Source organism: Citrus sinensis, chromosome 6, assembly GCF_022201045.2.
Source record: "Citrus sinensis cultivar Valencia sweet orange chromosome 6, DVS_A1.0, whole genome shotgun sequence".
NCBI lineage: Eukaryota > Viridiplantae > Streptophyta > Magnoliopsida > Sapindales > Rutaceae > Citrus > Citrus sinensis.
Window position 1 is genome coordinate 185,859 of NC_068561.1, and position 22,858 is coordinate 208,716.

The 22,858-nt window shown below is 37.2% G+C and overlaps 4 protein-coding genes and 1 long non-coding RNA gene across 11 annotated transcripts; 2 read left to right on the forward strand and 3 right to left on the reverse strand.

Moving 5' to 3' along the window:
- Positions 1-1,928: 1,928 nt before the first annotated feature.
- LOC102619712 (uncharacterized) lies at positions 1,929-3,980 on the reverse strand. The gene is made up of 3 exons (XM_052443260.1): positions 3,401-3,980; positions 2,288-3,046; positions 1,929-2,146 (listed from the first exon to the last, which is right to left on the reverse strand). Exons 1-3 carry the CDS (start codon positions 3,978-3,980, stop codon positions 1,929-1,931), a joined length of 1,557 nt encoding a protein of 518 aa, XP_052299220.1.
- A 463-nt stretch (positions 3,981-4,443) lies between these two features.
- LOC127902975 (uncharacterized) lies at positions 4,444-5,239 on the forward strand. Its single transcript, XM_052443261.1, has 2 exons — positions 4,444-4,946; positions 5,103-5,239. The coding sequence occupies exons 1-2, from the start codon at positions 4,529-4,531 to the stop codon at positions 5,237-5,239; spliced, it is 555 nt and encodes a 184-aa protein (XP_052299221.1). The 5' UTR covers positions 4,444-4,528.
- Positions 5,240-6,628: 1,389 nt separating this feature from the next.
- LOC127903034 (uncharacterized) lies at positions 6,629-8,000 on the reverse strand. Its single transcript, XR_008055791.1, has 2 exons — positions 7,763-8,000; positions 6,629-6,995 (listed from the first exon to the last, which is right to left on the reverse strand). It is a non-coding gene; the product is annotated as an uncharacterized LOC127903034 (long non-coding RNA).
- A 1,366-nt stretch (positions 8,001-9,366) lies between these two features.
- On the forward strand, positions 9,367-9,957 carry LOC107177296 (transcription factor STKL2-like). Its single transcript, XM_015530949.1, has one exon. The coding sequence runs from the start codon at positions 9,367-9,369 to the stop codon at positions 9,955-9,957; it is 591 nt and encodes a 196-aa protein (XP_015386435.1).
- Positions 9,958-11,665: 1,708 nt separating this feature from the next.
- On the reverse strand, positions 11,666-19,927 carry LOC112498587 (lysine-specific demethylase JMJ29-like). 7 transcript variants are annotated; one of them, XM_052443014.1, is made up of 16 exons: positions 19,809-19,927; positions 19,120-19,348; positions 18,813-19,013; positions 18,420-18,695; positions 18,123-18,299; positions 17,929-18,041; positions 16,278-16,377; positions 16,039-16,180; positions 15,897-15,960; positions 15,070-15,808; positions 14,278-14,607; positions 13,398-13,730; positions 12,642-12,714; positions 12,469-12,554; positions 12,084-12,203; positions 11,666-11,883 (listed from the first exon to the last, which is right to left on the reverse strand). In XM_052443014.1, the coding sequence occupies exons 2-16, from the start codon at positions 19,309-19,311 to the stop codon at positions 11,818-11,820; spliced, it is 3,012 nt and encodes a 1,003-aa protein (XP_052298974.1). In that variant the 5' UTR covers positions 19,312-19,348; positions 19,809-19,927; the 3' UTR covers positions 11,666-11,817. The 7 variants fall into 7 exon arrangements, with proteins under 7 accessions (XP_052298974.1, XP_052298973.1, XP_052298976.1 ...); XM_052443013.1 differs by having other exon boundaries at positions 19,120-19,345; positions 19,809-19,892; XM_052443016.1 differs by lacking the exon at positions 19,809-19,927 and adding an exon at positions 19,462-19,757 and having other exon boundaries at positions 19,120-19,345.
- Positions 19,928-22,858: the final 2,931 nt, after the last annotated feature.

Here is a 22,858-nt window from a genome sequence, read left to right on the forward strand (position 1 = left end):
GAGGTGGAAGCCCTTACCAGGATCACGGAGAAGAAAACAACAGACTTCGTGTGGAGAAACCTGGTCTGTCGATACGGGATCCCTTATGCCTTGGTAACGGATAATGGCAGGCAGTTCGATAATCACAGCTTCAGGGATTTCTGCCAGAACCTCAGGATAGAGCTGAAGTATTGCTCGCCTGCTCACCCTCAATCGAATGGACAAGTAGAAGCCGCCAACAAGACCATCAAGAGGCTTCTGAAAACCAGGCTTGGTGCAAAAAAGGGTGCGTGGGTTGACGAGCTGTCAGGTGTGCTATGGGCATACAGAACAACCCACAAAACCGCAACGGGGGAGACACCGTTCGCTTTGGCTTTCGGACACGAAGCGGTCGTGCCGGCTGAGATAGGAACGACCACACACCGGACAGATCATTTCAATGAGCAGGAGAACGACGAGCAGATATGTTTGAATCTTGATCTGCTGACGGAAAGGAGGGAGCAAGCAGCCGAGCGATCAGTCACTTACCAACAGAGGGTTGCTCGGTACTATAACCAGAAGGTGAGCATACGGCAATTCAGGGTCGGAGACTGGGTACTGAGAAGAGTGAATCAGAGCACCAAAGATTCGACTCAAGGAGTGCTGGGACCGAATTGGGAAGGGCCATATAGAGTCAAGCAGATAGCGGGACCCGGAGCTTACAGGCTGGTTCGCGCGGACGGCCACGAGGTGAAACGCCCATGGAACGCAGCACACCTCCGAAAATACTTCCAGTAAGATTTGTTCACATTTGAGAGCTATTTCTGCTCATGCTCATTATGGCTTCTCTTTTACGCTTTATGTCCCAAACAATTTTATGTAAGTCGAATCCTGCCATTAATGAAGCAATTTTACGCTTGAAACCAAGAAATTATCCAAGGCATGCAAAGGCTCGCCAAGTCTCAAAGCCTGTCTTATGGCGAGACAGAAGCCAAGCATGCCAGGATCTGCTCGGCCACGAGAAGGCAGCAGAATCCCAACCTTTGAAGAATCCAAGGCATGCAAAGGCTCGCCAAGTCTCAAAGCCTGTCTTATGGCGAGACAGAAGCCAAGCATGCCAGGATCTGCTCGGCCACGAGAAGGCAGCAGAATCCCAACCTTTGAAGAATCCAAGGCATGCAAAGGCTCGCCAAGTCTCAAAGCCTGTCTTATGGCGAGACAGAAGCCAAGCATGCCAGGATCTGCTCGACCACGAGAAGGCGAGCAGACTCCAAAACGTTTGAAGGAATTATCCAAGGCATGCAAAGGCTCGCCAAGTCTCAAAGCCTGTCTTATGGCGAGACAGAAGCCAAGCATGCCAGGATCTGCTCGGCCACGAGAAGGCAGCAGAATCCCAACCTTTGAAGAATCCAAGGCATGCAAAGGCTCGCCAAGTCTCAAAGCCTGTCTTATGGCGAGACAGAAGCCAAGCATGCCAGGATCTGCTCGACCACGAGAAGGCGAGCAGACTCCAAAACGTTTGAAGGAATTATCCAAGGCACGCAAAGGCTCGTCAAGTCTCAAAGCCTGTCTTATGGCGAGACAGAAGCCAAGCATGCCAGGATCTGCTCGACCACGAGAAGGCGAGCAGACTCCAAAACGTTTGAAGAGATTATCCAAGGCATGCAAAGGCTCGCCAAGTCTCAAAGCCTGTCTTATGGCGAGACCAAAGCCAAGCATGCCAGGATCTGCTCGACCGCACAAAGGCAAACCGAATCCCAGGCATTGAAAGATCTTAAAAGGCATGCGGCAAAACCATGAGCCAGGCCGGAACCTGCTCGTCTAGACAAAGACAAGCAGATTCTCAAACGAAAATTAACTCATAATTACAACACAAGAAAGTAATCAAAAAAATATCTTTATTAATTGGTTAATGATTAACAGAGGGGATAATCTTCATGAACATTGTCCATTACAACAAAAGAAATATATCAAAAAGACGGCGGATCAGTGAGCCGAGCAGCATCGGTTGGCTGGACCTCCTCAGGTGCGGGGGGGGTATCGCCAGTTGCGTTCGGGGGGGTGCTCGCCTCGCCAACTTCAGCAAGGATTGCACGAGGAGGAGAGTTTTCCTCCTCAATCACGATCGGCTCCACCCCCTCGGCATCTTCCTTGGCCGCCTCCTCATCCATATGCCGAGCAACGCCAGCTGCAAGGTCATCCATCTTCAGGTCAGGGTGTTGCTTCCCGAGGACGGCCATGATGCAACGATAGGAATGCCGAAGTCCCTGGTCGTACTGGTTGTCGGCCTCCCTCTCCAAGTTCTCGACCCGAGCTCGGTGGGAGTCACGGAGAGACTCGAGCTGAGCCTCATACATAGCCTTCTGCCTTTGCAGATCCTCCTTGACCTTGGTAAACTCCTCCTCGAGGGTAATGGCTTTTGCTTGAGCAAGTGATTCTTGCTCTATCAGCCTCAGATTCTCGAGATTCAGCTCCCCTGCTTTCTTCTCGGCAACGTCAGCTCTGTTCGTCGCCGATTGGATATCCTCCTTCATCTTCCGGTCGTAGCGGCCAACCTTAGCCTTGTAATAGGTGGTCATGCAGCTGAGGTGGAAAGCGCTATGCTGCATGGCCCCCACCAGCTCACCCAAGGTGCGGCCGTCAAAGGCCTCCAGGTCCCTCTTGCTCACGGATTTAGTTAACTCATTGAGGTAAGGGACCAGATGTTCCGCTCGGCTGTCAGGTAAGCGAGATCGAGGCCCAACAGGAGGAGAAGAGGTAGCAGGATCTGTGGCTACTCCACTAGCTTCCCCGACTTTTACAGGATCCGGAGGTAAAATCTTCAAGGGTGGGGCCTGCTGCACGATGTTGGCCCGTTTTGCGGTAGGGGCATCCTTACTCTCGTCCCTCTTCGTGGTTGGAGGTCGAGCACGTTTTCGGGTCAGAGCCCCAATCACAGCGTCCTCCATCCTATGGCCAGGAAGTATCAAGCGAGACTCGAGCAAGTTGTACGTGGATATCAGTTCCCGGCTCGAGCAGGAATTGACTAGCACAGCTTCAACCCGTTTGAGCTGGCCGGGCCGGAGTGGGAAATGAACGCCCCAAGAAACTACAATTTAAACAGACACTTGGTTAGAAACAAGCCAATGAAACAAGAACAATTATGGATACAAGGCATCTGGAGCGAGCAGGCAACCTGGGACCTTGAAACGGGGTGGGACCCGATAATCCTTCCCGTCCATTTGTGCGACCTGACCCCAAGGACCCCCAGCAAAAAAGAACTTTCTCTTCCAATTCCCACCACCACCAGTAGGGAGGTCGGTTATAGGTTTCCTGCTCTTGGTGCTAGATTGGAAGTAGTACCAGCCGGCATCTTTGGGGCTGCTCTTTAGCTGGTACAGGTGCTTCACCTCATCAACCGTGGGCTCGCTTTGGCAACATCTGTCCCACAATATGAACAGACCAGAGAGCACTCTCCACCCATTGGGATTCAGCTGACCAGGAGCTAGATTTAGCCCGTTAAGTATCCGGGCAAAGTAAGGTTGCAAGGGACACCTCAGCCCGTACTTAAAGCTGTCCAGATACAGGGTAACATATCCCCTAGGAGGCCGGCTGGGAGCATCTTTCTTTCCCGGGACCTTGAGAGGTATCTCGCCAGGAATGCTATACCTCAGCCGGAGGTCCTCGAGCTCATCAAACGTGGTCGTGCACGTCATGTAATCAATAGCATAATCCCGCGATAGGGCTCTACCTCCTATTGTACTCCTCCCCTCTGGTCGCGGCGCTCCCGATGGGGACGCCTCACCAAAATCATCTCCTCGACCCTCACTCAAAGTATCCTCAGAGTCAGAAGATCCATCCTCACCATTACTCCCGCTCGTAGAGGTCGTTTGGGGAGACATGCTCCTAGCACTAGTCCTGACACTAGACCTAATAGGCTCTAAGGGGACCTCAGGGTCAAAGGCGGGATCGGTGAGCAGACTAGGCAGGAAGTCCAACTCGTCGTCATCAACCTCAATGACCTTCTCTTTGCCTTTCGACATTCCCTAAACTCTAACCACAACACCACCAACTACTACCCAAACAGAAGAAAAGAGAAATTATCTACAACTATCCGAGGCCAAGGAGATAGAAGAAATACCTGAAGTAATGGTTCAGTCGGTGAAAATCAGAGATGGAGGACTTTCACGCCGGAACTTCTTTGCCGGAGAGACAGAGACGGAGACGGAGTGGATGATGAGTATGCCGTTCGAGAGGATTTGGCTTTTCTAATAGGGACGGACTCTTGGGTTGCCAGCATTTAACAGCGCCGAATCCCGAGGGCCTCATAACCGTCGGTTTGAAATTCAAATGGAGGGGGGGATTTCCGCCACGTCACCCCGTCCGCAATTAAATGCGACATGACTCTTGGCAGCCTTTTCCAGTCCCACGTGAGCGAGTACTATCGAGTTTCTACCGCTGGTCCACTACATTACCCAACACCAGAAACTGGGGGACCGGTGTTTGGGAGAAATACGTCGACGAGACCAGGCATGGTGAGCAGATATCTGGGGGCAGAGTTCCTCGAGACGGTGTGTTCCGTAAAAGCCTGATGTGCGGGGGAACAGGAGCAGAAATATCCTGCTCGTCCACGAGCACGTCATCCGCGAGGTCAATTTCCTGTAAGAGGCATAAGATCATTCCGGCTAGAGGTCGAGAAGCGAGGAGACCCGGTCGACGGCAGTTGGCAAGACATGCTCTCCAGCCCGAGAATCTAGGCACGACAGCCACGCTTTCCCCAGAACCGTGGCGTAACACGCAAGATCCCACGTTTTCCCATAACGCAGCAGTCAGAGTCCCGTTACACGCAAGATCTCACAGAATCACGACAACCACGCTTTCCCCAGAACCGTGGCGTAACACGCAAGATCCCACCTTCGCCCATAACGCAGCAGTCAGAGTCCCATACCGTCTGGCAAAAAGCGAAAAACGGGGATTCGGAGAAGCCTATAAAAAGGTAGCCAACGAAGGTAAAAAGGTTAGCATTTTTTAAGATAAAAGAAAAAACCACGAAAAAGCCATAAGACCTGTGGCAAGCGTTCCCCGAACCTTCATATCTGACTTGAGCATCGGAGGATTTGCGCCGGGAGAACAGCCGGCGTACTCTGACTTGTCTGTGTGTGCAGGGACATCTGGAGAAGAAGCATTACTAGGAGACCTCCTGGTCGTGGTAAAGTTGATCGAGCAGAGATCCTGGTCGCAAAACGAGGAGAACCGGAATCTCGCATCAACAGTACCAGTGATAACATTGCTGATATATTGACAAAACCAGTTCTCATTGCTAAGTTTGAGCATTGCTTAGACTTAGCTAGTACCTGTAAAGGGTGAAGATACAGATGCATGAGATGCAGAGATTCAGGTTTAAGGTGGAGATTGTTGAATTATGAACCTGAATTGTGGACTGTAGGAAAACGACTTTGTCAATTGAAAATGGAGTCGTAAAACGACAAGTTGACAGAAAGTTCTTGTTGATCATACGACATTAGTCTGCTGTCACACAAACAGCATAAGTAATGCACGTGATCGGCACGTGTGCTTACTTATTTATGATAAAACTAAACGGCAGCTACAAGTGTCATTTTACTTAATAAATGTTGTTATGGCAGTTACTTTTGGCGGGAGATTTCTGGGTTTGTTTAAATAAACCCAGAACCTGAGCTGGTGAGCAGCACCTCTTTCTGAAATCTTCCTAAGTTGTATATAAGGTTTTCTAAGGCTTAGTGTAAGGGTATTCAATTCATGATAACTCTCTAACCAAGCTTGTAATCTGTTGAGTATCAATAAAATCTATGGCTTCTGTTTCTCAAGAGAATGGAGGCTTCTTCTTCTCCATCTCTGTTAAATCTCATTTAGTTTGTTTCTGATTTGATTTACAATACATTCTTGACATAACAAGATCAGTGTGTGGTAGTTTCTTAGGGTTTCGAGTTGGGGTTAATCAATTCTAAGTCGAATACGTATTTATTTCAGCTAGATACATAAATTCCATAATGAAATTTTTATAATGTGGGAGGAAGGAATTTTAATGCCTGTGCTTGTACCTTAAAATGCCATAAGTTATTGAGAAGTAGCAAGTTGTATGCTTCATGGATGGAACTTGTCTGCTTCAAATCTTAAAGCAAGGGTGTTGGAACTCAAGGAATGAGAAGTATCATAGAAGGTCGTTCATCTAACAAGAAATTTCCTTGAATGGATCAAGCCATAGCAATATTGCCAGATCCAGATTCTCTCATAATCTAATTTTTCCTAAGATTTATAGAGGAATTTAGTGCATGATAATTAAATAATTCTATAACAAAAATTAGATCTATCCCTAACTTTCCTTAATAAACACAAAAATCACTGTTCGGATAGATAATATTCTAAAACTAACTATACTAACAACAGCCGTTAACTCTTTTTTCCATTTCCTTTAGTCATTCTTTTTTTTTTTTCACTTACCTTTTCTTACATAACAAATTCAAAACCTCCTCGTCAATTTTCATATTGTTTCAATCACCCAATCATGCATTCTGAAGCAATGTCATGAATCTTGTGTCCATCCTAACAACCAAAATTTTAAAAAGAAAAAATTCCACTGAAGAGTAAAATAAATATTGAAAACAAAACCAATCTATACAATATTACCATACCAAATATCAAGACGAAAGGATTCACGATCCCCATGTAACAGGCCAATGTTTATGATGTAATAAGCAGTAAACAAAAACATGAACAAGATAATGCTTGTATCCTTATGTATTGCCCTTATTATTATCATATTCTATTAGATAAAAAGCTTAAAGAGAATAGACAAACAACACAAGGTATGAAGAATGCTTCCTTGATTCCAGCGGGCAAGCTTCCATTACATTCTACATTCTTTATTTATACATCACATTTTGTACTGCCATGACAGCTATTACATCATTTGATAAACGCTTCAGATTTATTCCCTAACGAGACAATGGCTCAGACTTTGAAGCCCTTGCTTAATGCTAGCTCTTCGTTTTCCAGCAGCTGCTTTATCTTTAAATATTCTGAGAAATAAGGCCAACACAAGAAAGCATAATTAATTCAATATAGCTGCACATATCATCCCATGCTTACTCCTACCCTCCAAGTCCAATGATTCCAGCCTATCCAGGATTGAACACAACAAGATGGATTTTATCCTTCTCCATTTTGACATTGCATTCTTGAGACGCTTGTGATTATATTTATTCTGTGTTCAGAAATGTAATCCTGAAGCCTTGTTTTGCCAAGCACTGTTAAAGCTCCATTAGAGGAATATAGTTACATGGCTAGTTACGACCATAACATGTGGATTGGCCATTCTAACCTTGGTTTTTAGCTATGCAATTTCAAGTAACTACACCTTCATGGGAAGTCTGCTTGGAGTAAGCCAAATCTTCAATAAGAGAGTGATTAATAATATAAATATTCTGGGATCAATTTATCTAAAATTAAATTTTAGAGGATGCATGATTATCTTATTGAAAAATAAATGAGAAAAAATGACAAAACAAAAGATATGAAACTGTTTATTGGGTAACAAAACAAAAGACAATATAATGCTTACTAGTAACCAAAATTCTGGAGAAAATTGACATTTATTTAAGACAAAAAAGAAAAAGAAACATCCATCAACATGCAGTAACTGATAAATCATTGAAGCATCATTTTTGGGCAATTTTATTAAGAGCATCCAAAGATGAGTCTGATTGCAATTGCGCAATGAATGCGGTCTTCTTGTTAACATTGAGTTGTAAGACTTCAACTTCTCTTAACAAATTCAAATACTCACTTGTCTTTTCTTTGTCCATTAATTTCATCATTTCCTTCATAGCATCCTCTTCCATGATCCCCATATTTTGTGCATTAAATTTGGCTATTTCTTCCCAAAGCAGATCAGTCAGAGCCTTAGCAGAAACAGAAGCAGAATCAAAATCTTGTTGTTCAGCCATTAATTAATATATAAAGATTTGGTGGTTTGAAGGATATCAGAAAAAGAGCTATCTAGCTAATTGTGATGAGAAGTTGAAAAATTTCTATTAATAACAAATTGGGAAGAGAAACGACTGCTATATATTAATTTACTCATTAATATAATTATTATAGAATTTTCTATAATTCTAATTATTTAAGTACTTTGGGAAAGCATATGGTGATTAATTAGTCAATGGTCATTAAATTATGCTGAAAAATCATGGTTGTAATTAATTAAAATTCAAAACCATTCCTCTGAAGAGACACAGACCACTCAACTTAGGTAGCTAGCCGCAATCCATTTATTTGCACATTATTTGATAATACACACGCACACATGCATCCCAATATGTGATAAATCTTTCACATTGCTCGACATGTCTCATAGTTTAATATACTGAAAATATTCATTTCCATTATATATGGTGATGACAAATATTGAATAATGTTACACAATATTTTATAATTGACATGCAGCTAATGTAAATGGTGAAGAATTAATTAAGATTTTTATAGTAACACAATATTCTACGTTAAAATACTTTTCTCCCTCGTGAGTCCTGATTACTTGAGCAAATTAACTACACTTCCTTTAAAAGAAAAGCAAAGAGCAAAAATTCATTTTTTAAACTTCAAAGGATGTTGCTCTTCAATGTTTTGGTAAGTAGAAAAATGATGTATTTTCTAAACTTCGATTAGAAAATATGATAAATTATTAACTTTCAAGTTATTTTAATTTGCACTTTTGTCAATCTTCTAGTGAAAATTGGTCGACTTTCTAGTTTGATAAGACTACAAGATCCTTCTAGAAATAACGATTTTCTGTTAGTAACAAATTAATTGAGAAGAACAACCTACACTGTTCCACATTAATTATTATAAAATTTTCAATAATTTTGATTAACTTATAAGTACGTTGGGAAACCACATCGTGATTATCGAGTCAATGGTCATTAAACTAATGCTTGAAATTAATTGTGGTTGTAATTAAAATTCAAAACTATTCCTTCTAACTTTGATTTAAGATAACGGTCAACTCACTTAGGTACCTAGCAATCTACTTATTTACACATTATTTGATAAAAAAGATTTTTTTTTGTCCCCAATATGCATGATGACATAAATTAATTAAATCTTTGACATTGCCCAACAATATATAGTTTAGGATACTCAAAATATTCATTTCCAATGTGTATGGTGATAACAAGTATTGAATGTTATACAACATTTTATAATTGACAGCTCATGGAAAATGGTGACTAATTAACTACAATTTTGGAGAAGGTAACATTTATGGAAGACATCAATTCAATTCAGAGAAGAAATTATAAAAGAAAAATGAATTATTTAAATTATCAATCAATGTCATTATATAAACCAACCTCATATTTCATTTTATCATCTAAATTATATTTCTAGACCATGGATCTTGAAAATTTAATAGTTGCAGATTCTGAAGATCAAGATGGCCAGAAAGTTGACAAAAGATCTGTACAGCCTCAGGTTTGGACTGAGGAACAAGAGATTTGTATTTTAAATGGTCTGATAAAATTCTCAACGAAAAAAGGAATCGATCCTTTAAAACACAAGAAAAGATTCTTTAGTTATATTAGAGGATCACTTGCAGTGGAAGAGGAATTTACCTTAAGTCAACTCAATGACAAGTTGAAGAGTTTGCAAAAGAAATTCAAGAACAATTTGAACAAAGGTAAGGGTATTTCTACTCCCCATGAAAATAGACTTTTTGAGTTGTCAAAAAAGATATGGGGTGATGATATAAAATGTGTCCCAGCTACAACTGAGGCAAATATTGAGAAATTTGGTGAGTTGGGAGAAAATAAAATTGAGCAAGTGCTGGAACAATTAGGAGAAGCTAAGAGAATTGAGTTCAAGAAAGAGTGGGACGAGCTTCAGATTTTAGAATTGAAACTCACTGTGAAGAGGGCAGAATTGGTTCAATTTCAATCTGAAATTATGCTAGATGCAATGATGAAGAAGTTTGCAACAAATTAGTGAACTTGAAATTAAGAATGCTTGAAGAAACTTTAGTCGTTTATTATTTGTGTATGTTGTTTTACTTGCTTTAGTTTGAATATGATGTAAGTCAAGAAGCCTTCAAGGGCTCTCATTAATGAAGATGCTAAACAAGATTTTTGTTTTTTAATATTTGTATTGAATTGTTGTAAACAGCCTTTGAAATTCAATTTTTTTTTCCAGATTTTCATTGAACTTTATGACTCCGATGTACACTTTTTGTTTTTTAAATGGCATGTGGAAATATTTGACAATTAAACACAACACTTAGAAATATTATTGAAAGATCTTTGATGAATTCTCGGATTTATTTCAGTCATTTACTAACAATAAGCCTAGCTAACTAGGATTAATCAAATTAATTTGGTTCATTTTGGTGGCATAGTGATGCGGTAATTTTTTTTTTTTTTTCAGTGCACTGTATATGCATGTCATTGGACTTTTTTGATCTCTAATTGGTTGAACTCACTTATCTTAACATTCAAATCTTCTCCTTTTTAGCCAGAGACAAAACTAACTTTCTTTAAAAGTGTATCAACTTTCCCAGGATGAGCTCAATAATTATTTATTTATTTATTTATTTGCTTGTATTAGGCTTCTTCCCGAGGGATTTTTTATGGGAAATATTTGTGCAACCACCTTTTACTCCACCTATGTAAATTATGGTTTATTGGGTTAATTCTAACATTGATTAATTATATAAACTCATCCAACTCCTCTTGATCGTTACGCATACTAAGCAACTTTATACCAGGAGCCTCTTCCCTCTTTAATTTCAGTAACCTGTGAGCTACCATGAACCAAAACAACATGAAGCAATCTTTGTGTGTGAAAGAGATGTTGCAATTTCGAAACAGTTACATGCAAGGTTTGAATGAGGATGTGATTGAAGAATTGATTGGAGAATCAAACAAAGCTGAATTAGAGAAGAAACGGACTCAAATTAAAATACTGGAACTGGAGCTCAACTTGAGGAAATCAAGGGTACTTCTATCCCAAATTAATGTCATCTTAAATGCTTACAATTAACATCGTGTCTTCTTCTTCTTCTTCTGAAAGTTAATACCAGTAGTAATTCATTAGAAAAATGCTCAGTTTATTTATGAAAATTATGTTGCATTTTTGTACTCGTTTCTATTATTAATCTAATATGACTGTTTGATTAGCTTGTATTGACAATTTAGAGAAAGGAAATTTTGTAATCTTAAAAAATTGACAAAAATCAAGAAATGCATAATGGCCGATAATAATTAGGGATGCAGCTGTTTTATCCAGCACCAAATAGTTGATAACAAAATCTCTATTTCTCATAATTTTGGATTATTACACATAAAATGGCATCCTCTAAATTGTACTGATTTAAGAAAAAGCTGATGCTAAACAATTCAACAAGGCAATTGAAAACAATTCATGCATTTAGTAAATTACTAATTCCCTATTCCCAAATTAAGGACATGAGACTGCTCTGCATACAGTGATTTAATGATATGCTAATATAGTTTGAAAAAAAGGAGTAAGAACTTTCGTATTTTTAAATTTTCAAACAGTTCATTAGCTTAAAAAAGCAACCAACGCACCAAGAAAGTTGTTTACAATGAAAAGCCATAACAGTGACACGAGCAACCAAAACAACGCACGCACTGTGTCGTTTTGATTTCGGTCCAAAATATGAGAGTTCAAGTTCTAGTAAAATTGAAACTGTGGCGCTTCCCAGCAATATTTATATAAAATGTTACCAAAATCTCACACATTAGAACAATATAACAAATTTTACATCTTTCTTTTGTAGGCTTGACCTATTAAAAGGAAGAGAAACCTTTCAGTTACGAAGCTTGCCAGTCATTCTGTGAGTTTTTCTAATCCTTGCACGACATAGTCTATTGCATGAAGACACATTTTCTTTACCTGTTTCACATAATACAAAAAAAAAAAATGTTCAGGGAAGGGCGTGCGTTCTGCTGATTAATGCAAAGGCAATATTTTTTTCCTAATATTCTTTGCTCTTATATAGTGAAACACTGTTACATTTGGTAAAAGTTCCTATCATCAGCAATAACGAACACAAAAATTAGCATGCTATGTTCGAAGGATATGAAATAATGCACCTGCAGTTTGTCTTTCTTAGCCCTGTGATTCCTAGGCAGAGTGCGAAACTCATCAGTCAAACGGATGCACTCGTTAATATTTTCAGGAGAGACAAAATCAAGAGCAATTTTTGTGCAGGACTGCAAATATAAAGAAAAAAACCAATGATAAGAGCATAATTATGTACAGATGCAAGTAACATGTAGATACCTCATATGGAACATAGTACACATATGTAAGGCAAAAACAACTGCACTTGAAATAATTAACACTGATAAACAAGAAGCAAGTAAACAACTATGAATAGTCCAGAAGACGAGCTGACAGGTTGCTGTTCTTTTGATTCCTGATATGCGAACAAATTACAGCAGCTAGAAAAAACACCATCACAAAGGATCTACATACCATTAGATTTCTCACTTGATGGGGACAACCAGCAGGTATAAGGACTGCCTCACCAAGCTGTTGCACAAAACTCCAAGGTTCTACTCCTGCAAAAGAACAGCAAAGTTACAGATAAATACATGTCAAAGCCATATGATAATTAAGCAACACCAAAATGAAGAATAAGGACTAACCAAACTCCTCTTTGAGCTTTTTCTTATGATACATATTCAAGTAAAAAGTTTGATCATGAATTGGGTGCACCACCTGTAGTGTTCAGCCAAATAAATGTAAGCATTAGCAGAAACTCAAGGACCAAGATATCATGTAAGAAACTTCAAATTGTTTTCAAAATCCGAAAGATCAATGACAAGTAGGAAACACTCTAGAACCCACACCAAAAGCTTTTTGGTACCCCCACGATAAAAGGCAAGTCAAGAACATCCTTATGAAATAGCTTTACAAGGACTTCAACTAGAACCCAAGACAACACCACTCAAGAATCCCACCTGTTAAGTTTAAGAACATATTCAATTTTGATAATGCAACGCCAGTCTAGCAAACATATATCCCCATTCCCCTAAAAAGAAATAGTTTACCACCACATGCAACACAGTATTACTTTACCAATTGTTTCTCTGGCCATACAAAGAATTTATCTATTTTTATATTCTTTTGCCAAAATTTGCCCATCATCATTTGTGCGTGTGTTTGTATTGTTGGTTCATTGAACTGGAATTCAATACAAAATAGATTATCCACTTGAAAAGAGCCGTCAACTTGAATCCGAACCATTACCCAAAAAAAATGTGTTCTAATCAAACATTTACATCAAAAGATTTCAAGTTTATGCAGAGAAAATTTGTAACCCTCCTTTTAGAAAATCCACGAAATAACTTATGATTTGACAAATGCAATGATTATAAAACCGTAATTATCAAAATTAATACCTGTTCTACTGGAGAACAATAGACATGTCTGAATTCCTTATGGTGATTTCTTAGATATTCCCCAAGTTTGGGTACATCTTCTCTACGAAAAATATCCCAAAGGGCACCTCCATCTTTTCCATTCAATGACAAGGTATTAGATTGCATTGATGATATTGGTCTTAGCTTTTCTTCAGATTTTGAGTGGTTCATATCAAATGTTTCATCTCTCGCATACAGAGGATTAAAAAATTCTCTTCTGTCTTGGATAGCATGCTTTCTTTTCAACTTTTCTATTTCAGCAACCTGCTTAGAGCTGTAGTCCACCTTTGCTGTATGCATCAGAACATTCACCTAAGATATGCATAAACAACTAGATAGTGAATCCCAAGATTATGCAAACTACATGTCATGTCATGCTCAAAGTCTTATAGACATTTGTAAAGACTAAGGTATATTCTTTCTTGCGGTGCTCTTTGATTGAAAAAGTCAGCAAGTATAATGTTTGATTCACTGAGCAATGAACTGAAAATTTTATTGAAACACATGAAAAATACTAATTATTAAGAAAATGAAAACCAGAAAAGAAGTCAGGGGTACAACTTTTCTATTAAATTTCACCATCCATAATAAACAACTGTGGTTAATTTATAGTGATTAGCCAATTACTATAAGGTTCTCGATTGCTCTATATCCATCAGTTGGCCGATAGATGTATGTGTTAGAAGATCAACATCCATTACATCATAGCTCACATCATATGAAAAAAATTTAAGACAGGATTATCATATTTTAAAATTCTGTGGCTATGCCACTTATTTTAAGCATCTAAACTAACTGTAAACTAATGCCTTTCAACATGAACCAAGAAGCAACTAAAAATTTAATAAACATTGCATACCGCATCTGACATGTCACAGTGAAGCTTGGTCACAGAATCTCCGCGCCCAAGCTCTTCTGCAACTCCATATGCTATATAAGCTTTTGGCCCTAGATCAGGCTTCAGGAAATCAGGTGGCAGCTTTGTTGCAATATTTAGAATTCCTGAGTATGGATGTGTGTAGTCCTTATAAGGCAAAATATTCATAAACTCTGCACCATGGCATGGTAACCGCTCCTCAAATAAACAAGATGGTGGCCAATCTTTGAGTTTAAGTATCACTGGCCAAGAGTTACTGTGAGTTCGGCCCTCCATATAGGCTTTGAAAAATTGGTATGTATTTATTTTAACCTGCACATGCATCAGTTTTAAACACATCAACACCAGAATACACAAATAATATGTAAAATCAAAAGAAGACGATCTCCCTAATGAATACTAGAAGATAACTAGTGAATATAAAAATGGTACCCAATTGATTCAATTTCTAAGATTTGAGGGCAAGATTACGCACAAAGGAAAAAATAATGAGTTCTATTCATAGTAGTACAGCATTATTTGGCAGCAACAGTATTAAGTTTAGGGAGAATATTATAATTTTGATACGTTATTTGTTTTCTGTGGTGATAATTAATCCCTTTCTATAATTAGCATAATCTAGCTAGGCCTTCATTACTAAATTTCTAGGTGTCCACTTTAAACAAAGCATCATAACTGTATGAACTGATTCTGGTTATCACTAGCAAAAGAGTTAAGCTTTTACACATATATTGATAGATAGATAACTAGAGAGAGAGAAAGAGAGAGCATTGCCTCACACAAGTCAAGACAATCAACCGTTTTGACCACCAATTTTTGAGAGCCTTTGGAATACGAGGTATCACGAACTGCACGAGACATCACCATTGGCTCCCAGCTCAAGCCAGATGAATAGTCCAACACATTTGTAATGATTACAGGCTCTCCCTTAATCCAGTGACTCTTAAAATGCTCCAGACTCTCATGTTGCACATCAGTGGCTGAAGGACAGTATAAATAGTTATCGGAAACACCTTCCCGAGACGCAGCCTTCCTTAAGCTCTTGCTACAACAATCAATCTGACCATTCAATTTGAAACAAGAACAGGACTGCCCAGAATGATGGGGCCTGTCCACCAAGTTATGGACTTTCACTAATTTTTTTGCTTTCACCTTCAACTCTGAAAGCCAACCATTTGCAAATATACACTTTAGCTCTAAATACTCATGTCCACAACCACCCAATTTGTTCACGGGACAAGGAATGTCACCATTCTCTCTAGCTTTCCACTGAGATATTTTCCTCATACGTTTCTTCGAGCTGAATCTAATCCCAGATTTTTTACCTGAAGGCAATGGTAGAGATTCTCCTCCATGTAAGTAAGCTTTCCCTCTGTCAAAATGACTCGTGTACATGTTAACTCCACCTTGCAAGCAACCATCACGAATTTCCCGACAACAAGTAAGGCAAAGATCATAGGAACATCTAGGGCAGCTTCTATAGTAATCAACTATTGAGGTTTTACAGTTGTTACTGCCACAAAACACAGCATGAGCATGTTATCCATATTTTCAGAAAGCTAAAATGAAGATATTGGTATTTTCGTAGATGTTGATCTTACCAAAACAAACGCTCATTACTCCTCAATACAACTTGCGGTACCTCTATCTCTGACAATTCTAATCCTGTCCACAATGGAACAAAGGAGTCTATAATAAGCTTTAGGAAGAATTAACCAGTTAAGTCAAACTAATAGCTAATACCTTTAATTTTGGCCTCTATCTTCTTTTCTTTCACCTGATCATGATGAAACTTTCTCAAAAAGGGATACAATAGGCGTAACAAATATTTGAAGTGCCCAATATTCTCCACAGTCTTTGCAGGCGCTCCTAAATCTCTGGTCACCTACAATGAATCACAAGAAATGCTCTCCTTTGAATTTATATGATAAGAAATCTAATAAGATGACAGACTAAATAATCATGCAGTGAGTTAAACAAACCTTAACTATTTCACTATTATGCAAACATGCATTACAGTTGCAATTTCGACAACAAAATGGGCAAGACTTTGCTATCGCTTCCTCTGACATTGTAGGATACCTATATTTTGTAACAAAAAACTAATATTAGAAATTAGATTGATCAAAAAACATAAAATTAAGAAACTTGTAACTAAAGACACGCTTTTAATTAAAAAAATTACTGCAACATACCTACATAGGTTAAACAATAGCTTCATCTACATAGAAAGTTTCAAATGAGTTCTCTGGTAAAACTTGTAACTAGATTTGTCAATGTGAATCAAGTATCATTGCATTCTGATGCTCATTTAGACAAAGTATTTCAATAATAGGACCATAAAGCCATTACCGAGTTTTCAGCATGCTTGATCTTAAAGGTGGAGAAGCGTCAGTCACTTATGCGATCATACATGAAGTTCAGGATTAATAAAAACTTCATTTATATTTCATTCTCTACAGATGAATTCTATCATTGAAGCATGGAGTAATAGCCATTGAACAATTGTGAAAACTGTTCATAGAGCCAAAGATCCTTATATATTGTGGGAAAACTGTTCATAAACCTATAGAAAATGGAATTATCATGCAAGTAGAGACCAAAATCTTGCTAACTCAAATATCATTCTCTTTTTAAACTTCTATGTAATTGTTATGAATATTATGCTTGTATCATTATAATCATTAGAAAATTAGAAAGCATAAAATTAGAAAAAATTCTCCAACATATGTTGGTGAAGCAAGCATCAGTCAATTAAAATTTATAAGTTCTGATTTATACTTATTAAGGATTATGAAAAATGGATAACAGAAAAGAAAAAAGGTAAGGTGGAATTGGCATTTGCAAGATGGTATTGAGCCATAAAATTGGAAATTGGGGGTCATATTCTTCTAGAATATTTTAAGAACATCTCTAAGTTATATAACAGCCCAAAAAAACAAACTACAAATCTAGTAAGAAATTCAACTTTAAGAAAAAGTTCACTTCCAACACATTCAAAAGAAATAAATTTAAAGTGTTTTTAGAGAATTCTCTGGAAACTCGTGAACCTTTTTACACTTTCTATCAAGCTTTTCAAATCACATAAAGCACTAAAAATACATCTTCAAAGTCCACAATTTTACTAAAATTTACACCGAATTGTTACTGAAATTTTGATTCTTCAATAATATCCATAAATTAGGTAAGAAGGATAAACCCTGTATACATCATTTCCAAGCAGGAAATACAGCTTGGAAGTATTATACAGGCTAATATTTTCTTCTTCCTAAAATAAAGCAAAATTTAAAAGCGAGCAAATTTGAAGAATTGGGCGTAAACACAAATTACTAAAACTTTTTAAATTCCAGATCTAAAATTTGTTCCAGGCGCTTTAAAGCTTTACCGTGAACTATTGTTCAGTCGTTCTTTCCTTTCATTTGAACTAATATTTTCAAGAAAGTTTAAGTAGAATATTATATAAAAAGAAGAAGAAGCACCATAAAGACCACATACTGTGTGTGGACAATTAATTATTAATCTAGTTATCAATGAAGGTCTTTAAACCCATTACCTTTAACTGCACCAAGAATAAAACAATAAAAGTAATTTGTTTAGATTAACTGAATTTAAAGTAGAGTAAAAAAAATATACCATCTCTGAATGCAAGTAGCACAATAGTGTTTCCGCTCGCATTTCTGACAACTTATCACCCTTTTGTGATTCTGGTGACATTGATGACAATAATGAAACTTATCTTCCCTCCCCTGTATTTTTGTTAGTAATAAGTCGAATTGAAATGTGGGTGCCCATTCAATCAAACAAAATATAATGAGATATCAACTCACATTGCTCACGTTTTCTTGTTGATTGTTAGATTTTTGCAATTGCAGCTTTCTGCTGCTTGTCCTCCTCGTGGCTGATGGTTCCACTTCTATTTGCCCACCATCACCATTCTCTTTTTTCACCAAAATGTCACCAGCCTCATTGGCTGCCAATTCTTCTTCTTCAATTTCACTTCCTCTCTTCATTGTATTCAACAATTAGAAAAGAGATTATTAGTAATCAGTCCAAACAAAATTCAGGTTTGCATATAAATTTGAAGAAACAAACAAAACATAAATAGTACATAAAGGTGAACTTACATTGCCAACTATATCCTTATTTTGTGGATTGGATTTCACTTGACTGTCTACGGCTCTATTGCGTGTGCTCGTGGTAGAATTTTTATACAAATGTATCGCCACTTCTTTGTTCGTTTTGTGCAATTGCAATGAACTCTTACTTCTTGTCCTCCTAGACAACGGTTCCAGTTCCATTCCCCCAATTGTTACACTTCCATTATCATTTTCTTTATTCACCGAAACATCATCAAACTCATTACATGCCCTTTCTTCTTCTTTAAATTTGTGTCCTCCCTTCTTTTTATTAACCAGTTAGAAAAAAAAAATATTAGTAATTGTCTAGACTGAACTCAAGTTTGCATATAAATTTCAAGAAACAAACGAAATGTAAATGGTATACAAAGGTGAACTCACGTTGCCAACAATTTTCTTTTCTTCTTTGTTAGTTTTTTGCAATTGCAATGAACTGTTTCTTCTCGTCCTCTTGGCCAAAGGTTCCACTTCCACCTGTCCAATTGTCCCACTTCCCTTGTTTTTCTCTTTATTCACAAACACGAGATCAGCATTATTGCATGTCTTTCCTTCTTCTTCTTCTTCAAGTTCACCTTCTCTCTTCTTTTTTTTATTTTTCACCAACAAAAAGAAAAAAAATGACTAAATTTAAAACTGAATTAAGACATGCATGTAAATTTTAAAAAATTAATAAATAAAATAAACTCACAATGCCAACTTTTTCTTCTACTGCTTTTTTGTTGGCGGTGCATAATTGCAACTGTCTCTTCCTCTTATCATTTCTTCTCAGGGAGTACAGATAATGCTCCTCACAGGTTGGCTGTCCATGGATTCTCCAATGTTTGCAACGCCATCCGCTACCGCTATTTCTTTGGCAGCGGAGCTCTTCTGGCGGCTCCATAATTCCACACTCTAGATCTCCTCACTCTCTTTCCCTGCTAAGAAAGAAGCACAAACAAAACAAAATTCAAATCGACAGTCCAAAATAAATGCTTTGCTTTCGCTACCTAGTAGAAAGGTCAAAGCACTGAATGGCCAAAATTCAACTCACTGCGTGCATATTGCGCACATTTGGCAATAATACCCCATTTTAATTAAGGTAATTTTAGAAAATTTGAATTGCATGTATATTCCATATGTTTGGAAATAATGGTAACTTGCGAAAACGTTTGCTCTCTCTTTTTTTTTTTTTCTTTTTGTGCTTAGCTTATTATTGCTTCATTGTATCTCCATTTTCAAATAAACTAAATTAAATAAGCAATTTTTTTTTCTAGCAAAAGATTCACAGCAATGAAACAGAGAAAACAGAGTAAGAAGCCAGAAACTGGACTAATAAACTGTGGACGAGAAAAAAATAATAATAATAATAATAATGAGTGCAAATGTTGATTAACTTACTTTAGAGCGAAGCAAATGATCGACGTTGGCTGGAATACCCTCAAGTGAAGAACGATACTCTTGGTTTCCCTCCCAAAATGAAATAGGAGGGCTCAGTAACTTTTCAACTTCAGTTTTTAACTTAAATTCGGGACACGTGTTGCCTTTTTAATGGAATCAGAAATCTTTTATCTTTTTAAGATAATCCTAATTATTATTATTATTATTATTATTATTATTAAGGTTTCCTAACTAACATTTGTTGTAACTTATAATCTGATTAAAATATGTGAAAATAAATAACATGGGAAGTAAATCAATGCGTGATTTTTATATTATTTTAATTGAAGTATAAATTAGTAAGAACTTTATTATTATTAGTAGTAGTATTTTTATTAGAAAAAAAAAAACAACAATCTAAGGGCTAGGGAGCTCTGCGGACCGGCCAAAAATTAAAATCAAGCTCATTACTTTTTCCTTTTTCCGAGGAAGCCTCGGATTTTTCACTTTTTTTTTAATATATAAATTTTTCAAAATTTATCTAATTGGATTTCAGAATTAAGAGTTCAGATTGAGTTTACCTCTTTAACCCTCATTTTCTATTTTATAAATTTCTCACCATAGTTCTTGTCTCTCATCTCAAAAGTCAAATATTTAAATTAGTTAAGTGATTTTAAGATATTTTTATTTGGTTAACTACATGAATTTAAATCCTAGAAAGTTAGGAGATAAAAATTTAATTTGGGATTTTCAAACACAATTTTATAATAAACAGGCGAATTAATCATTTTAATGTGATGATACAGTTACAAACTCTTGTACAAACTGATGTGGTATTAATTTATTGGTTAAATGAAAGTATAAAATGATAGAAATATATCATGTGGGCCAAGAGATATTTAATCCAACCAATTTTATCATGTTACATCAGTTTATACAAAATAAACGTGTATTTATTATATTAGGGAAGTAATGGGGGAGAGATTTAATTTTAATTTTAAAAAATAAGTATAAAAATCATTTTTAAGGGGTGCTGGATGAGCTGGTTAGAAATGGGCCTTAAAATATTTAGGCCCAATCCCTAGCCCTTATGTACTGGGCTTTACTTAAGCGCTGGTGAGTTTGGCTAGAAAGGTCTGGATCAGCCCAGAGTTTGAGTTGAGCTTTTAACACTTTTTAAAATCTTTATAACATTTCACGCGGTGAAGCAAATATCTACTGGAATTGTGAGATCACTAGCTAGAAAATTTAGAGGAGACTGATCTGCTGCCTTACAAAAGGAAATTGAGGGGATTTCCTCCAAAAATATACATTTAATAAAGAGTCATATACATATAATAATTCAGAATCTAGATTGATTGGAGACAAAAACGTGAAAACCTTAACTCCTTGATCAATTCTACATTCTACCAATGGAATCTTAGTAGTGGCAACATGTTTTAACCATTATACATTGAGATAAAAATTGATACTTGCTAAGGATATGAACCTTGAGATAAGACACCAAGAAGCACAAGAAAGATAATGTTTTCCAGCGTGCGTGAGTCATTCTACATTTATTAGTGCCATTAATATACATGATGCATCGGTGCAGCGACTCTCTAAACCTAGGATCAAAGGCTGAGACTGATTTACACAACAATTCATAACTTTGGTAACAAAATGTTGGTAACAGTTTGTCTCGTTTTTCTATGAGTATCGATCTTTAAGGGTCCTAGAACACTCTTGCCCAAGAACGAAAACTAATGACACTACATCATCACCAATTGATCCATCCTCAACTTGATGATCAGTTGCGATGCTCCCAAAGCCTTATAGAATTCAAATGGTTCAAAAAATACTTCATTGAGATGTTCTGTCAAACACATTTGTGTCTTAATACATTATGTACCACCTATTAAGGAGTTTCCTAGTATAGATAATAAGAAAACACGAGCTTTAGACTAAGCTTTTCTCTAACTCTTTGGTTATAAACACAAACTAATAGAAGGGATTGGAGACATTAGAAAAGAATTTACCAGTTAGTCATTTGAGATATCCTAACTCATCAAGATCAACACTACATGATGCCAGCGCCATAAGAATAGGATTATAGTTATCCTGAAATTATCACATTAGCCACCATTCACCACAATAAAACACATTGAAAAAACACCAATCCAAAATGGAAATCAAATTATGTTGCACAGTTATATTTACAAGTTTCATATGTACGTAATGTCGTTGAAAAATAGATGACACATCACGTCTAAAGTGAAATTTTAAAATAGTAAATTTTTTATTAAAAAATAGAAAAGCAATGTTAACGTCGTTTTTTTAATAATTTTTTAAATAGTGCCATTTTTTTTTAAATTGCAATTCGAGAGAAAGGATCTCTTACTTTAATTGAAATCAAGTGGAATTCAAATTTTCAAATGAGGTGCTTTTTCATTAGAAAACATGTGTGCGCTGTCATTTTGTAAATTGTAAATGTCATGTCATTTTTACCGATAATGCAACGACATATCTTTGTCGTTTGTGAAAGTGCAACGGATGTCATGCCATTTACAATATTCAAAGTCAGACGACTTGTCATCCTTGTGTTATATGGAAAACAACTTGTCATCTCTCTCATGCTTGCAAACTAAAATTCAAAATATTGGATGTAATGTCATTTAAAAATCGATGGCTTGTCATTTCTACAATGGAGAATGTGAGTCTTAGGCTTCATGATGGGACAACTTGGGAGCTTAGAGAGGTCAGATATATTCCTGACTTAAAGAGGAACATGATCTCACTCTAGTAGGTTGTTGATTATGAAGGGTTCTAAGATAGTTATGAAATGTTAAAAAAGGAATGGAGTATATGTCATAGATGGTGAGGCAATTACAAGTATGACTGATGTGATTGTTGGCTCTGGTGGGGAAAACACTAGGCTGTGGCATATGAGATTGGGACATATGAGTGTTAAGGGGTTAAAAGAGCTTGAGAAACAAGGAGTTCTGGGAAAAGATAAGATAGAAGAGTTGGATTTTTATGAGGATTGTATCTTGAGAAAATCAACAAGAAACAGTTTTCAAAGATCAACAAGT

Excerpts from the sequence above, each read along its gene's own strand:
- LOC102619712 (XM_052443260.1), bottom strand. The coding sequence starts at position 3,980 with ATGTCGAAAGGCAAAGAGAAGGTCATTGAGGTTGATGACGACGAGTTG. Across the intron at positions 3,047-3,400 it reads TGGGTGGAGAGTGCTCTCTG|TTTCTTGGGGCGTTCATTTC; the intron begins GTCTGTTCATAT and ends TTTAAATTGTAG. Across the intron at positions 2,147-2,287 it reads GGCTCAGCTCGAGTCTCTCC|CTGGCGTTGCTCGGCATATG; the intron begins GTGACTCCCACC and ends ATGACCTTGCAG.
- LOC127902975 (XM_052443261.1), top strand. The coding sequence starts at position 4,529 with ATGTGCGGGGGAACAGGAGCAGAAATATCCTGCTCGTCCACGAGCACG. Across the intron at positions 4,947-5,102 it reads TAAAAAGGTAGCCAACGAAG|GGACATCTGGAGAAGAAGCA; the intron begins GTAAAAAGGTTA and ends CTGTGTGTGCAG.
- LOC107177296 (XM_015530949.1), top strand. The coding sequence starts at position 9,367 with ATGGATCTTGAAAATTTAATAGTTGCAGATTCTGAAGATCAAGATGGC.
- LOC112498587 (XM_052443014.1), bottom strand. The coding sequence starts at position 19,311 with ATGGAGCCGCCAGAAGAGCTCCGCTGCCAAAGAAATAGCGGTAGCGGA. Across the intron at positions 18,042-18,122 it reads AACAAGAAAACGTGAGCAAT|GGGAGGGAAGATAAGTTTCA; the intron begins GTGAGTTGATAT and ends ACAAAAATACAG. Across the intron at positions 13,731-14,277 it reads ACTGTGACATGTCAGATGCG|GTGAATGTTCTGATGCATAC; the intron begins GTATGCAATGTT and ends TGCATATCTTAG.